Source organism: Pan paniscus, chromosome 9 (genome assembly GCF_029289425.2).
Source record: "Pan paniscus chromosome 9, NHGRI_mPanPan1-v2.0_pri, whole genome shotgun sequence".
Lineage (NCBI taxonomy): Eukaryota > Metazoa > Chordata > Mammalia > Primates > Hominidae > Pan > Pan paniscus.
Window position 1 is genome coordinate 33,488,693 of NC_073258.2, and position 15,286 is coordinate 33,503,978.

The 15,286-nt window shown below is 32.7% G+C and overlaps 1 protein-coding gene and 1 pseudogene across 3 annotated transcripts in view; both read right to left on the reverse strand.

Annotated features, from left to right (window-relative positions):
* DCDC1 (doublecortin domain containing 1) overlaps nucleotides 1-15,286 on the reverse strand; it is a 497,588-nt gene that overhangs the window by 406,169 nt on the left and 76,133 nt on the right. For all 3 annotated transcript variants that reach the window (XM_055094254.2, XM_055094255.2, XM_057299130.1), the window contains exon 7: nucleotides 14,923-15,128. In XM_055094254.2, coding sequence (XP_054950229.2) covers nucleotides 14,923-15,128 — 206 coding nt within the window. The remainder of the gene's footprint in view (nucleotides 1-14,922; nucleotides 15,129-15,286) is intronic.
* LOC106635256 (cytochrome c-like) lies at nucleotides 4,926-5,241 on the reverse strand (annotated as a pseudogene).

Sequence of the window (15,286 nt, forward strand, 5' to 3'; positions counted from 1 at the left end):
CCTTCCTTGGCCTCCCAAAGAGCCACTGTGCCCAGCCTACAATTATCTTGATGTGTCTAAATTACCTATTGTAGTCTCACGCCCCTTGTCAGTGAATGGCTTAAGATAGACACATAACCCAGTTCTGGCCAATGAGACATAAGCAGGGGCTTCTGGGAAAGGCTAATCATTCACAGAGAAGAGATGGTCCTTTTGTGCCTCTGTATATAGTTATACCTGGCTGTGCAGCCATCTTGTTACCAACATATGAAAGAGTACAAACTCCAGAAAACTGTAGCAATCACAGCTGGAATTCTGTCATACTATGCTTGGTGCTGCCCTACCTCTGGATTTCTTCCTTCCTTTTTGCTTAAGTCTGTTTGAATCAGGAATCTGTTATTTGCAGCTAAAGTCATCCTAACTGACAGAAAAATACATTTTTTTGTCCCATGTTCCTCAAATGATGAAAATCTATTCAGCTAATTCAGTGAGTATTTGTATACCAAATAGATTACAACAGTATTCACTATATAAACCTAAAAAGCAAACCATTTAATTAAAAATCTAGGGAATAATTTTAGATGAAATTTATCAAGCTGAAAATTATGAAAATGAATGGATAATTGTGAAACTAATCATTTGGATTACTAAAAATACTTTACCTTTGGCAATTAATTGTACTTGCTCAGTAGAAGAGAACTACCATTTATTATGATTATTTTGAGAAAGGGAATCTGTTTTTATAGAATTTTTTCTTTTTTGCTAACGGAAAGGCTGTCAAATAGTTTATGAATTTTCCAAGAATTAAAATGTAATAAAATGCCATGGCATAAGTCTCTGCTCAGGCCAGCATTTTACAAAAATGACTTATAATCAAAATTATTATCATTATGTTAACCAGAAAATGCCAGAAGATTGGGCTAAATTTGTACCCATCTTATTAAGTACCTTAAAGGTACTTTTCTGAATAAAATCCTAGAGCTAAATATGCTGGCCTGTTATTTGTCTTATTCTCATAAAGGTAAGTGAAAGAATGCACACCAAATCTAGTTATTTGCTTGCACTAATAATGAACATAAATATGATTTGAAAAGGCAGCTATTTCTCGTGAATTTGTGTTCTGTGGTGTTTTGGTATTTTATTTTTAGAATGTGAATGAGAAGTAGATAACCAGAGGAAATTTTCTTAAGAATAATTAAATGAACCAGATTAAAATTCTAATCATATTATTATTTTTGTTTTTAAAATCTACTCTGTTGATTTATAATGTACATGAAATAAACTGTACCTATTTTAAGTAGGTGCAGTTGATGCAGGTAGAACAATGTATATCCGTATGTAACTACCACAGTGAATATATAGAATATTCCCACCACCTTCCAAAATTCCTCATGTTCTTTTCCAATTACAACTCAATACTCCTGGCCCTAAGTCACCAATAATCTGGTTTTTTTCACTAGAGAATAGTTCGTCTGTTCTACAGTTTCATGGCATGTAATATTTTGTACCTGGTTTCATTCATTTACCACAATGCTCGTTCCTTTTTATTGTTGAAAAATAGTCCTTGACATAAATATATCATAATGTTTTATCCATTCACAGGTATATGGACTTTTTTACTGTCTGTAATTTGGCTAATTGCAAATAAAACAACCATGAACATTCACTTAGAAGTTTTTGTGTTGACATATGTTATTTATCTTGGTATATATCTAAAAATGAGATTGCAGGATTGTATTTAAGTGTAAGCTTAACTTTATATGAAAGTATCAAACTGTTTTGCCAAGTGGCTGTGTCATTTTGCATTCTTATCAGCTAAATATAAGATTTGCTATTTCTCCACATTTTCACCTACTTGGTATTGTCAGTCTTTTAAATATTAGTCATTTTAATGTGTGTATAGTGGTAACTTCATGGATTTAATTGCATTTCCTCGATGATTAATAATACTGAGCATCTTTTCATGTGCTAATGGTTGATTTCTATGTCTTCTTAGTAAAATGCCTCATTCACATCTTTTGACTTATTTTTGTATTGTTTGTTTTATTACTGTTGAGGTTTCAGAAATGTTTATATATTCTGAACCAAAGTTTTTTGTTAAATACGTGTTTTCTGGATATTCTCTCTCATTCTGTGGCTTGCCTTTTCATTTTTATAATGCTGTATTTACAAGAGCAAAAGTTTTTTGATTCAGACAAAGTATAATCATTTTTTGTTCATATTTTTTGTGTCCTAAGAAATATTTGCCTACCCAAGGTTAAAAAGATTTTCTCCCACATTTTCTCTGAGAATTAGTATAGTTTTGTTCTTTATAATAAGATCTGTGATCAATTTAAATCAATTTTCATGAATGATTGTGAGGTAAGTTCTTATCACACAGAAATATCCAATTGTTTCAGCAATATTTATCAAAAACACTGTCTTTTCCCCCATTGAATCACTCTATCAAGAATGATTTACCCATGTATGTGTGGGTCTATTTCTGAACTCTCCATTTTGTTTCTTTGCCCTTTATGTGTATTCTTATTCCCATATCATCCTGTTTTGATTATTTTAGCTTTATAATAGATGTTGAAAACAGGTAGTGTAAATGGAATACTATTCCTCCTTTAAAAAGGAGAAACTCTTGTCATTTGCAGCAACATGGATGAACCTGGAGGGCATTATGTTAAGTGAAATAAGCCAGGCACAGAAACACAAATACCACATGATTTCACTTATATGTGAAAACAAAAAAAGTCAAACTCACAGAAGCAGAGAGTAGAATGGTGATTACAGGAGACTGCAGGGGGAGTGGGAGGACTGGGAAGATATTGGCTAAAGTACACAAAATTTCAGTCAGACAGGAGGTATAAGTTCAAGAGAATGATTGTATATCATGGTGACTATAGTTAATAACAGTATATTATACACTTGAAAATTGCTAAGAAAGTAGATTTTATGTATTTTTATGACAAAAAAATGATAAGTATCTAAAGTAATTCAACTGCTAATCAGCTTGGTTTCTCCATTCCACAATGTAGGCATATTTCAAATCATCATGTAGTATACCATAAATATATAAAATTTTTATTTGTCAATTTAAAAAATAAATAACAATAATAATAAATACATACTAAAATACAACTTTTTAAAAGAAATCAGGTAGTATAAATCCTCCAAATTTGCTCCTGTTTAAAACTGATTTGGCTATCTAATTCCTTTGCATTTCTAGCATTTCCACGTATATTTTAGAAATATCTTGCCAATTTATGCCCCTTTCCTCAAAGAAAAGACTGGTTGAATTTTGGTGAGTATTGTGATGACTATATAGATCAATTTGCAGGAAACTGGCATCATAATAATTTTGAAGTTTCCAGTCCATGAACATGGTATATCTCTTGGACCTTCTTTCATTTCTCTCAGCAATTATTTGTTGTTTTCACTGTATAAGTCTTGCACATATTGTGTTAAATGAATAGTTAAGTATTTCATGTGTTTGAGTGTTGTGGTATTGGATTTTTACATTTCATTTTCCTTTTTGTGTGTGTGTGTGTGTATATCTCCTCTATTTTAATCCTTTTAAGTTGGCAAAAGCACTATTCCCGATCACAAATACACAGCAGTTCTACAGTTTTATGTTTCTGAATGGCTGTTTAAAGACAATCCTAAATTATTACTTAGTTTGACTTAGATTGTAAAGAGTTCAAGAGTGAAGTTTATAAGACACATGCACACGTATGTTTATTGTGGCACTGTTCACAATGGCGAAGACTTGAAGCCAACTCAAATGCTCATCAATGATAGACTGGATAGAGAAAATGTGGCACATATACACCATGGAACACTATGCAGCCATAAAAAAAGGATGAGTTCATGTCCTTTGCAGGGACATGGATGAAACCATCATTCTCAGAAAATTAACACAAGAACAGAAAACCAAACACCACATGTTCTCACTCATAGGTGAGAGCTGACCAATGGGAACACATGGACACAGGGAGGGGAACATCACACACCACAGCCTGTCAGGGGGTGGGGGGCTAGGGGAGGGATAACATCAGGAGAAATACCTAATGTAGATGACAGTTTGATGGGTGCAGCAAACCACCATGGCACGTGTATACCTAAGTAACAAACCTGAACGTTCTGCACATGTATCCCAGAACTTAAAGTACAATAAATTAAAATAATAATAATAATAAAAGATTATCCATAATTTTTTATTCTGTAATAGGAATTACATAAAATTATTTCTCAAACATTAAATCAATTTTGCCTGCCTAAAATAAACTCAATTTAAACATTAAAAAACTTGCTATTTTAAAAGCATATGACCTCATAGATCATCTATAAAATGTGAGAAGTGTTAAATAACCTTTGATATTACACATAAACCACACTAAAATTCCTTTCAGTAAGTAAAAGGAACCATTTTAAATACAGGGAATTCTAATTAGATTGGCATAGTTAGGGCCAAAAATATAAAGTAGACGTTGCTACCTTATTTATCTTCAACCCTTGCCTTTAAGAGGCAAATGAACACAAAACACAGGTGAATCTTGCTTGGTTCTGAGACAGTGAAGGAATTTCCCCAGTATTTAAATATATTCACATAACCAGTTACAAACATCTAAATATAAAACCAATCACCAGTAAGTTTTAAGATGGCATTCACCATCTTTGTGAAAAGGTGAAAATTATTAATGAAGTCTAATCATAGCTTTAGAAGGGGTAAACAGTGATAGCATTTACTGAATTCAAATTACTATTAAAATTCAAAAACTGAAAATATTCATTTAACCAGAAGCTAGTCTTAGTTTTAAATCAGGACTGCCCAACAAAATATTCTGTCAGTCATTCATGACCTGAATTCTGGTGTATGAAATCTATTAAAGTATGGTATACATAAAAAAGTCATGAGACATTTCTGTTTTGTAATAAATAAGGCAGTGGCAAATTATTACTCATTTAGTAGCTTTTTTAAGACAAGCTAACAAGTCTGCCCTTTCTGCCTTCTTCTTAATGCTGGCAAAGATCATTTTTATTCTAGGGATGTACTTCTTGGGACTCTCCAAATACTCCATCAGTGTATCCTCTCCCCAGGTGATGCCTTTGTTCTTATTGGCATCTGTGTAAGTGAATACAATGGCCTGACCTGTCTTCTGCCCGAAGAGACCATGGAGATTAGGCCCAGTCTTGTGCTTGCCTCCCTTTTCCATGGTGTGGCACTGGGCACACTTCTGAACAAAAACTCTTCTTGCCTTTCTCAACATCACCCATATTTAATTCCCTTTTTCATCACAACGAAGGTTCCCGCTCTGAAGCTAGACGTCCCATTCTCCTTAAATTTCACTTTCTAATTGTCACTAGCATATAGAATTTCACTGACCTTGTATCCTGCAAACTTGCTGAATGTATTCCTTAGTTCTACTAGCTTTTATGTAGGTTCTTTAAGGTATTTGATGTTCTTATCACATTGTCTATAAATAAAATAGTTTTTATTTCTTCCTTTCAAATTTATACCCTTTTTACTACTTTTTTCTTGACTTATCACAGGGTAGGGCCCCCAATAGCATGTTAAGCTGAAATGAAAAGAGAGGACATCTTTGCCTTGATCCTGATCTTGAGGAAAACAGTTCAGTCTTTCATCATTAGGTATGCAGTTAAATCAGTGTTTAGTAGACATTCTTGACCAGATTGAAGAAATTCCCTTCTATTTCAAGTTTGCTATGAAAAATTTTTTTTGTTTTTTTAATAAGTGAATATTAAATTTTGTCAAATTCCTCTCCAATACCTACTGAAATGAGCATATGGCTTTTTCCATATTCTCTTAAGGTGGTCAACTACATTGTCTGTTGTTAAACCAACTGATATGGTTTGGCTCTGTGTTCCCACCCATATGTCATCTTGAATTGTACTCCCATAATTCCGTTTTGTGGGAGGGACACAGTGGGAGATAATTGAATCATGGGGGCAGTTTCACCCATACTGTTCTTGTGGTTGTGAATAAGTCTCACAAGACCTGATGGTTTGATAAGGGGAAACTGTTTCGCTTGGCTTTCGCTCTCTCTCTTGCCACCACCATGTGAGACGTGCTGTTTGCCTTCCACCATGATTATGAGGCTTCCTCAGTCATGTGAAACTGTAAGTCCAATAAACCTCTTTCTTTTGTAAATTGCCCAGTCTCAGGTATGTCTTTATCAGCAGCATGAAAACAGACTAATACACCAACTTTGCATTCCTGGGATAAAACTCACTTGATCATGATGTATTGTTGGATTTGATTTGTTAATACTTTTTGAAGGAATTTTGCATCTATGATTAGGAGGATATTGGTATGAATTTTCTTTTCTAGTAATGTCTTTATAATGCTAGTCTCATCATGTGAGGGGGAAGTTTTCCTGTTTTCTCTATTTTCTAAAAGGTTTGTGTACAACTGATATTATTTTCTCATGAAAGGTTGATAAAATTCAACAATGAGATCATTTGGTCTTGGAATTTTGTTTTTTGAAAAGTTTTTAATTATAAATTTGATTTATTTAATACATAGAGAGATTCTGAGATATAAATTTTCTTCTGTCTCAGTTTTGGTAATTTATGTTGTATTAGAGTTCTATATCTAGAAGGACAAGATTAATAGGATAGGTGTATATATGAAAGGGAGTTTAATGTCTATCAAAGATAATATATATAATGTCTATTAAAGGATAATATATATAATATTAAATATAATCAATTAAGATAAATACATGAAAGGGAGTTTAATGTCTACATTAAACAACTCTCCACAGCTGGAGAGTGAGTGACCTGATATATTTGGTTATTTATTTCTAATTTAATTCTTTTGCAGCCAGGAAACATACTTAAAATAATTTTAATCCTTTTAAATGTACTGGGAATGGCTCAATAAGCAGCAAAGGGTCTATAAAAGTGAATGTACCAGGTACATTTAAAATAATTTCTTTGTGCATACCCAAATTTGTTTCTGGTATCATTTTCTTCCAGTGAAAAATATCCTTTAATATTTCTTATAGTTTAGGTCTGCTGGACACATGTGCTTCATATTCTGTTTGCCTGAGAATGCTTTTATTTCAAAGATTTTTTTAAAAGATATTTTCACGTAATATAAAATAATAAGATAACCAGGTTTTTCTTTCAGCGCTTTAAACATATTATCTCTCTCCACACTTTAAAGATATCTGCTATCTTCTGTCTTGCATTATTTCTAAAGAGAAGTCAGCTTTTATTCTTACATATGTATCCCTGTAATTAATGTGTTTCCTCCCCTCTGGTTGCTTTTAAGCTTTTCTATTTATCACTGCTTACAGCAATGTGATTTATGTCCTTAATCTGGTTATCTTTCTACCAGAGGTGCATTGAGCTTCTTAGATATGTGGGTTGTTTTCCATGAACCATGAACTCAGGAAAAATTCTGGCCATTATTACTTCAAATATTCACAGCCTTCTCAGTCTTTCTAGGGCTCCAATTATACGTCTATTAGACTCACTGATATCATCCCACAAGTTACTGACACTCAGTCCTTGTTTTCAGCCTTTTCCTTCTGCTTCTCTACACTGCAGTTTGGATAGCTTTATTGCCCTGTCTTGAAGTTCACGGATCTTTTCTTCTCTAATATCTAACCTGCTGTTAAACCCAGGTTTTTTTTTGTTTGTTTTGTTTTTTGTTTTTTTTGCAGTTAAGATATTGTAATTTTTAGAACTAGAAGTTCCACTGGTTCTATTTTAAGTTTCCAGTTCTCTTCACATTATATTCATGTTTTTTTTAATACGTGAACATATTTATAATCACTGTTTAAATGTCTTTTTCTGTTAACTCTATTTTGGGGTCTGTTTCTATTGATCAACTTTTCTTCTGGATATAAATTACCTTTACTGGAATCTTCATCAATTTGTTTAACAAGCTCAACAAGACCTCTCCTCTCCAACTGGTCAAAATGCAAATGTCTCCTTACCCTGCACATACTCCCATACTTGTTTCCCTTTTACATCCTAATTAGCTGTTCTTTTCCTGGCAGTTGTTTGTGTCAGGCCTTGTGGAGTTCACCCTACGCATAAGCAACTTAATAGTCAGCCAAAGACATGAGGGGATGCTTACACAAAATTTGAGAACTATTCTACAAATAGCTCCCTCTTATGGTATTGCCCTGCAAATTTCAGCTACCTAGAACTTTGATGTCTTTCTCTTCAGTTTATGGGAAACACTGTGCTTTTCTCAGATTCTCTCTTCTCTCTCTCTCACTCTTTCCCTCCCTCTCTCTCTCTCTCTCTACTACGATCCATAAATTGCCTCCAGGTACAAAGACATAGTGAACTTTAGGAGTCACTTCAACTTTTCCCCTTCTCTTAGGCATTACAGCTGATGCTTCCTGTTGTCTAATACCTAAAAATTGTTGTCACATATTTTGTCCAGTTTTTCAGTTGTATAGAATGGAATGGCCAGTCTGATACTAATTACTCCAAGTAGGAAATAATGGTTATGTTAAATTATTTTTAAGACAGGACACATTAGGAATTAAAATTTAAGAAAAAGTAATATTAAGAGAAGTTTTGAATAATAAATAATATTGCTCTTAAAAATCAGAAAATGGGTTATAGTACTAGCTATTTCACTTGATCCACTTTGGATATGGCAGTCAGCTTGTCTAAGTTTCAGTTTTTTGAGTAGCTTGACTAGAAGACTTCATAAAATCCTGTGATTCTAATGTCCAGAAACTCGATAAAGTTCATCAAAGATTCTTTAATGGTAAGGTATGCATGGACACTAATCTAATAAACGCTTCAAGGTAACCATTATTGTTATATGTTCTTAACAATTAAAATATGTTAAAATATAAAATGTACATATATAAAATAATTTTAATAAAAAACACAGAAATACATTTTAACTTTCAAATTTAATATCATGTTTATGTCTTTTTTTTGTTGTTAATGGAGTCTTGCTCTGTTGCCCAGTCTGGAGTGCAGTGGCATGATCTTGGCTCACTGCAGCCTCTGCCTCTAAGGTTCAAGCAATTCTCCTGCCTCAGCCTCCCAAGTAGCTTGGATTACAGGTGCCTGCCACCATGCCCAGCTAATTTTTGTATTTTTAGTAGAGACAGGGTTTCACCATGTTGGCCAGGCTGGTCTCGAACTCCTGACCTTAGGTGATCTGCCCACCTGACCTTAGGTGATCTGCCCACCTTGGCCTCCCAAGGTGCTGGAATTATAGGCATAAGCCACCACGCCCGGCCATGTTAATGTCTTAACTGCTCCTAAATAATATTAAGGACTATCCTTAACTACCATCAGTAAAGTAAATGAATCTTTAGACTGATAATTCTCATTTGTTTTTATTTCCATTAAATACATTCTTTTTTCTTTTTGCTTTTTTGAGACTTTCATTTTTAAAAAAATTCTGACTATAAATAATTACTTATAATATTCTAAAATAACTCAATTATATATAGAAATTCACATTAAATAATGAAAAGGCAACTGGCTATTCATAGAATCTTAAGAATAAACCATATTATCAAATTCCATATTTTTAAAACTCTTCTTTTGTGTTTTTAATCAGATATTAATCTCTGATTTAAAAAACTAGCCTAATTTTTAAATAACAAGTAATATCAATGGACTTTTCTTCATATTTCATAAAAAGCTCTTTAAAGAAGTTCCAACATACTAATTATGCATGACCTCTTCTGTCGGAATCCATGTTGAGCATCCTTAATCAAATTTTGCTACCCCAGGTTCTCCTTTTTGAATCTCTTAAGATACTCTCTAAATTATTTTACCCACACTATTGGGAAAATCTCTGCTGCCATAGTTACTAATTTGTGTGTGAACATTCTGCAATCATACCATTATATTGTGTTATTTCAATTGAATTGGGCCTTTCTTAAGCTTGAAAATTTTCTTAATTTTTTGTTTAAGCTTATTAAGTTTTTTTATTAATAAATGGTAAACATCATAGAAATATATATTTCTCATGGCTTAAAGGCATCTGATAAAGTCTATTGTTTTTTTATACCTTAACATCCATATAGGAGTAATTCCCTCAATACTTACATGTTTTTTCAGTAATAACAGGAAAAAGTAATTACAATGAAATATGCTCACATATAAATATAAAGGGAGTATTTTTTTCCTAAGCCAGACTTGCTACACATAACCACTCTTTTTCTGCCAACTTGTAGATGTTTTCTATTTCCCGATTTCTGAACTCCCTACACTCATTCTAATCTAAAAACTAGCTATCTAACTTCCCCCAACCTCTTTTATTCTGTCTCACACGTTATTTTTTTCTCTTAAACTACATGAGAAGTACAGGAGAACAAGCAAAAAGGAACTCTATGAAGATTTCCATCATATAGTAAGTTTGAAGTTTTAGAACACTGGAATAAGAATTCTCAAACTTTAGAGTAGCTAGGAATCATCTGGAGACATTTGTTGAAATTCAGATTCCCAGGGCCCACACTCAAGAATTCTTAACTCAATAGGCTTTAAGTGGGGCTTAGGAGTCTGATTTTTTAACAGAAAGGCCAGACGATTCTGATGCAAGTGTTCTGTGGACCACACTTTGAAAAAAACTGTGGTCCTTTTGCCTACAGTAAGTATATGACGCCTCCAGGTAACGGAGGAAAAGTATTCTGTTCTCTTTGAAGTAAGTTAACATTATATTATACATAGCATATATATATGTCATAATATATAACACTATATTATTATATAGCACAAATTATGCTGCATAAACCCCAAGAAATTGGGCAAAACAATCGGGATAGGAAGAAAATATTAGAATTATTCATTTTTATCTATAAAAATCAATAATTATGAATCAATTATTATTAATATTAAAAGATTGACACTACATATTTTCCAAAAAAGAGAACCAGAAAGGTGGGAAGATAATTAAGTGGTAAATGATTTAGCAGACCAGAAAAGTCAAAACTTAAACTAGTAAAAGTAAATTTTACTTGTATTGCAGTACCCCAAAAAGGCTCATAAATTTGAGATATCAGGTACCTCTAAAAGTTGGGCTGAAAACAGGTTGACTATATAGAAAACAGATAAACATCCAGAACCCTTCCCACATCAACCAGTCAGGCAACTATACTTTTGCTATCAGAAGAGTAGACATGAGATTTGCTCTCTGGAGAGACTAAACCTCTTACTGAAAAGAGGACAATTAAATGAAAATCTACATATTGAAAGTGAAACTCTTAGCCCCCTTCTCCACTTGGCTAGTACATTGCTCAAATTGGCAGACTTTATGTGGTGAAATTGATTAACTCCAGAGAAAAGACACTGATAATTAGGAACCCAACCCCAGTGAAAAATCCTAGTCAAAACACTCTCCGGTGAAATCCATCTGTCAATAACACAAACCTATGCTCACAACTTTTCAACCAACTTTTTAATTCTTCACTTTTAAATATTGATGGAGGAGTAACTCATATTTAAAGTAAGTCTGTAACATTAAAGATCAAAATCAAATAAAACAAAAGCAATGCCCCCACCCTGCAAAACAAAACAAAATGAACAAACAAACAAAAAAAACAAGTACTCAGAGAAAACACAGACTGTACAAGGAGAAGCAAAATATTCATTGGGTTGACAGGCAAAGATAAGCAAATCTCCCTGATAAGAAAATTAGAAGTTCAGTTCGTAAGATCCAACATATAAAAGTAGGAGTTCCATAAAATAATAACAGAAAACCTACAGTAAAAGGATATTGTCAGAAATATATACAGTTTAACAAAACATCTCAAAAGAAAAGGATGACACTTTTCAAACTGAAAAGACATCCTGAGTATCCAGCACATCTTGAAAAAAATTTTGAACACTGTCAATAAAGAGATGGTTCTAAATGTTTTCATCCTTTGTGTCACCTACAAAGGACGATGAATCAGTCTGATATCAGACTTCTCAACAGCAACACTAGCAACAAAAATCAATGGAGCAATACGTTTAATATTTGAAAGAAAAAATATTTCCCAAGATTTCAAAATATTCACCATCTGTGTTCTCTTTTTTGGGAAGCCACTGAAATATGCACACAGCAGAATACAGGAGGTACAGGAAAACTAGAGAATCAGGGAAAAGAAATCCAACAAAGGAGAGAGAGAACGATAACTCCCAAGTTGATAGTGAAGAGAGATCCCAGGATAGAGATCATAGAAAACAGCCAGTTCAAACGGGAGCAAGAGGACAGCGTTTTTTGGTTTTTTTTATTGTTACATTCATTTCATTATCTTTTTCATCATTTTCTTCACCACTGTAATTTCCTGCTATTGGTGATAGTAGCAAACCAAGCAAAAAACCAAATAAGTAAGATATAATTATTAACTACTGGGAAAAAATTAAACATTTTTCATAAAAGAAATGCTATCTTGAATAATAAAATAATCCACACAGCCATCAATTATCTGAAAATGAATCCAAGATGTAATTGGAAGAGAATAAAACTTATCCACCATGATGCTAATCTCAAAGTTGTGTATCCATATCAGCCATATTTCATTTCCCATTAATTTGGCATCTTATGCCCACAAATTTTTCTTAATACCTTTTTCAACCCATGGATGTGTATGTTTAGCCTATATCTTACAGTAGCACATGCTGTGTGATTACTGAAGCCATATCAAGTAATTCTAAAATCATCAGATTTAAATCGCAAAGAGATGTGCTATAGTTCCAGTATTCCAGAGTTTAGTAAAGGAATATATCATTTTGGCCCTCATTTCAAACTTCTTAATTAATTCCTAAAGTAAATAAATGGATTTCCTTTTGATGTTCTACTTATAATTAAAATAGAGTCATTTCCCCTTGGCTCTATTCTGTGCTCATAGAGGACTTTTATGCTTTAACTACCTTATTGTACCACCCATTCTCAATAAATCTCTTCTTATCTCATTGCAATAACCTTCACCATATTAGAATCCTTTACATTCTACTTCAGTTTTACATTACTTAGTAGTAATTGAGAAATAGTTAACATTCCTAATATTTTATCATAAAAGAGAAAATAATTTGTTTTTCTCTTAAGACTATGCCACTTACTTATTTCTATTACTGATTTGGTGTCTAATATATAAATAGAGCATGATCCTATGATTATCAACAACACTTTCAAAATTTAAATTTTATTTACAAAATAATTAGCAAGCCTTGTTTTTCCCTTCCAAAAAGTTCTTATTGACACCCAAGATCAGCATTTTGTTGCCTCTTCTCCTTTACCTCATTCTTAAATGTGATACTGAGGCAAATATTTACAAATACATTTGTTACTAAATCATGTTCTATCATGAGTTCTATCATGAATTTGTGAAAATTCTTTAAATATTTTCTACAAATCATAAAAGAAAAAAGTAAGCTAAAGACTTCATTGATCATCCAGTTTTAAATAAATTCCTTTCTAGAGACAAAAAGCAAAATAGCAGTGACATTTTTATTTATACTCAACATTTCATCTAAGAACATATAATCTGTAAGAGTGACTATTACTCCAATTTTACCACTAAGGCATGGAATTATGAGATTGAACTGAAGTGAACTCAAGAGGTTATCTAACATAGCTTCTGTCTCCAAGAATGACTGCATTTTAACAGTCCAAGAGATACGTTCATCTTCTCTATTTTTCAAAATGGCCAGGGAAGATGTTATAACTTGCCTTAGCAATTTGCTCTGCTGTGTAATATCCCTTAATATCATAATCAAAATCTGCAGATAAGAAGGAAATAAAACTAAGGTTTCCCAGCTCCTTGGTAAATGCTCTTAACCAGTTGTGGTTGTAAAACAACCACAAAAATACATAAATGAAGAAGTAGATATTTTGATTAAAATTCCAGTATCTAGTCAACTATTCACCTGTTTCAAGCAACATTCAATTCGAAATAGTATAGTATAACAAAATTGTCTTGATTTCATAATAAAAATTTTCCATTAGAAAGAAAACTAATTTCTGTTAGGTGCATATTATGAGTCTCAAAAATGAGACTAGAAAACATTTAATGGGAACTTTCTGGGTGCCAGGCATCGTCCTCGATGCATAATATCACATTAAATCCTCACAGCAACTCTATGAAGTAGGCACTACTGTTATCTCTGGTTTTTTAGATGAAGAAACTGAGACTCAGGGAAACAAAGGTGTCCAAGGCCTCATAGCTAGTGAATGGTGAAGCCAAGATTCAAGCCTAGGCGTTTGGTTATGTTTTACTGTCTCTCATACATTCTTAACACATTTGTTACTATATTATTATTAGGTTGCTTTTAAATTGGTTGAAAAATCCTTATCTGTATAAAAATGTATGTGTGTTTCAAATTCCCATTAGCTTCTCGGTATTTTTTAATATCAAAGATGTTTTAGAAAGTACAAACACCTTCTAAGAAACACGCATTTGTATGACAAGTAATACTTTAAATTCTGTTTTTTAAAGTTTGCTTGTTTCATGATTTTTCTTAGGCCCCTTAGATATGTTTTTAAAAACTTATATGAATACTTTGAAACTGCATTTTAGTGATTTGGGGCTTTGCTAATTCTTTAGAGGAGCAAGGATGCTTTTAGGTCTTACCACTATTCTAAATGAAAAGAGGCAGATTTGAGACTGGAAGCTAGCTTAGACTGGCTTCAATCTAAATAGCTTATAAAATATTGTAACTAATTGGAATGTTTAGAATGTTTTCTCTAGTAGAAACATAACATTTTAACTAGGTAAATGGCTAACTATGTTAGCCAAATAATTTCCTGAAATATTGTTGCTTTGCTAAGGTAATTTATGGTATTAGTGTAATAAGCAGACTTATAAACAGGTTTATACAGAATTTTTTAGTTCTATATAATGTCTTCTTAATATTTCTATTTGTTGGCATCGATATTTAGAAGAAGAAAACAACACATTTCAACAGCCACAAAACTTTGAAATTAAATTCATAGTTCAATATTTAATTAAAAATTACCTTTTTCATTGTTTCTTTTCCCACTGTAATCTCATGCCCATCCTGCCCCATGCCATTCTTAAAGAACAGAATTCGGACTGAGGTCCTCTCAGTAAGTTTCTTCATTCTAATAGAAAGAACAGGCTTGGTTTTCCGTCTTTTGATATCAGTAGGAAGCATCAACCCATTCATTGTCCAAGTTACTTTCTTCATTAACAACAGATGGTCTAGAAGATAATTTTTTAAGTCAAGTCAATATTTGGCTTCAAAATTAAAAATGGACACATCATACTTCCCTCCCTCTATTACCTGTGTATTATACACTGGCCAGTCTCCATTTAGATGCTGGTTTTCTGAAATGCTACCACCAGTTTCTTACTAACCG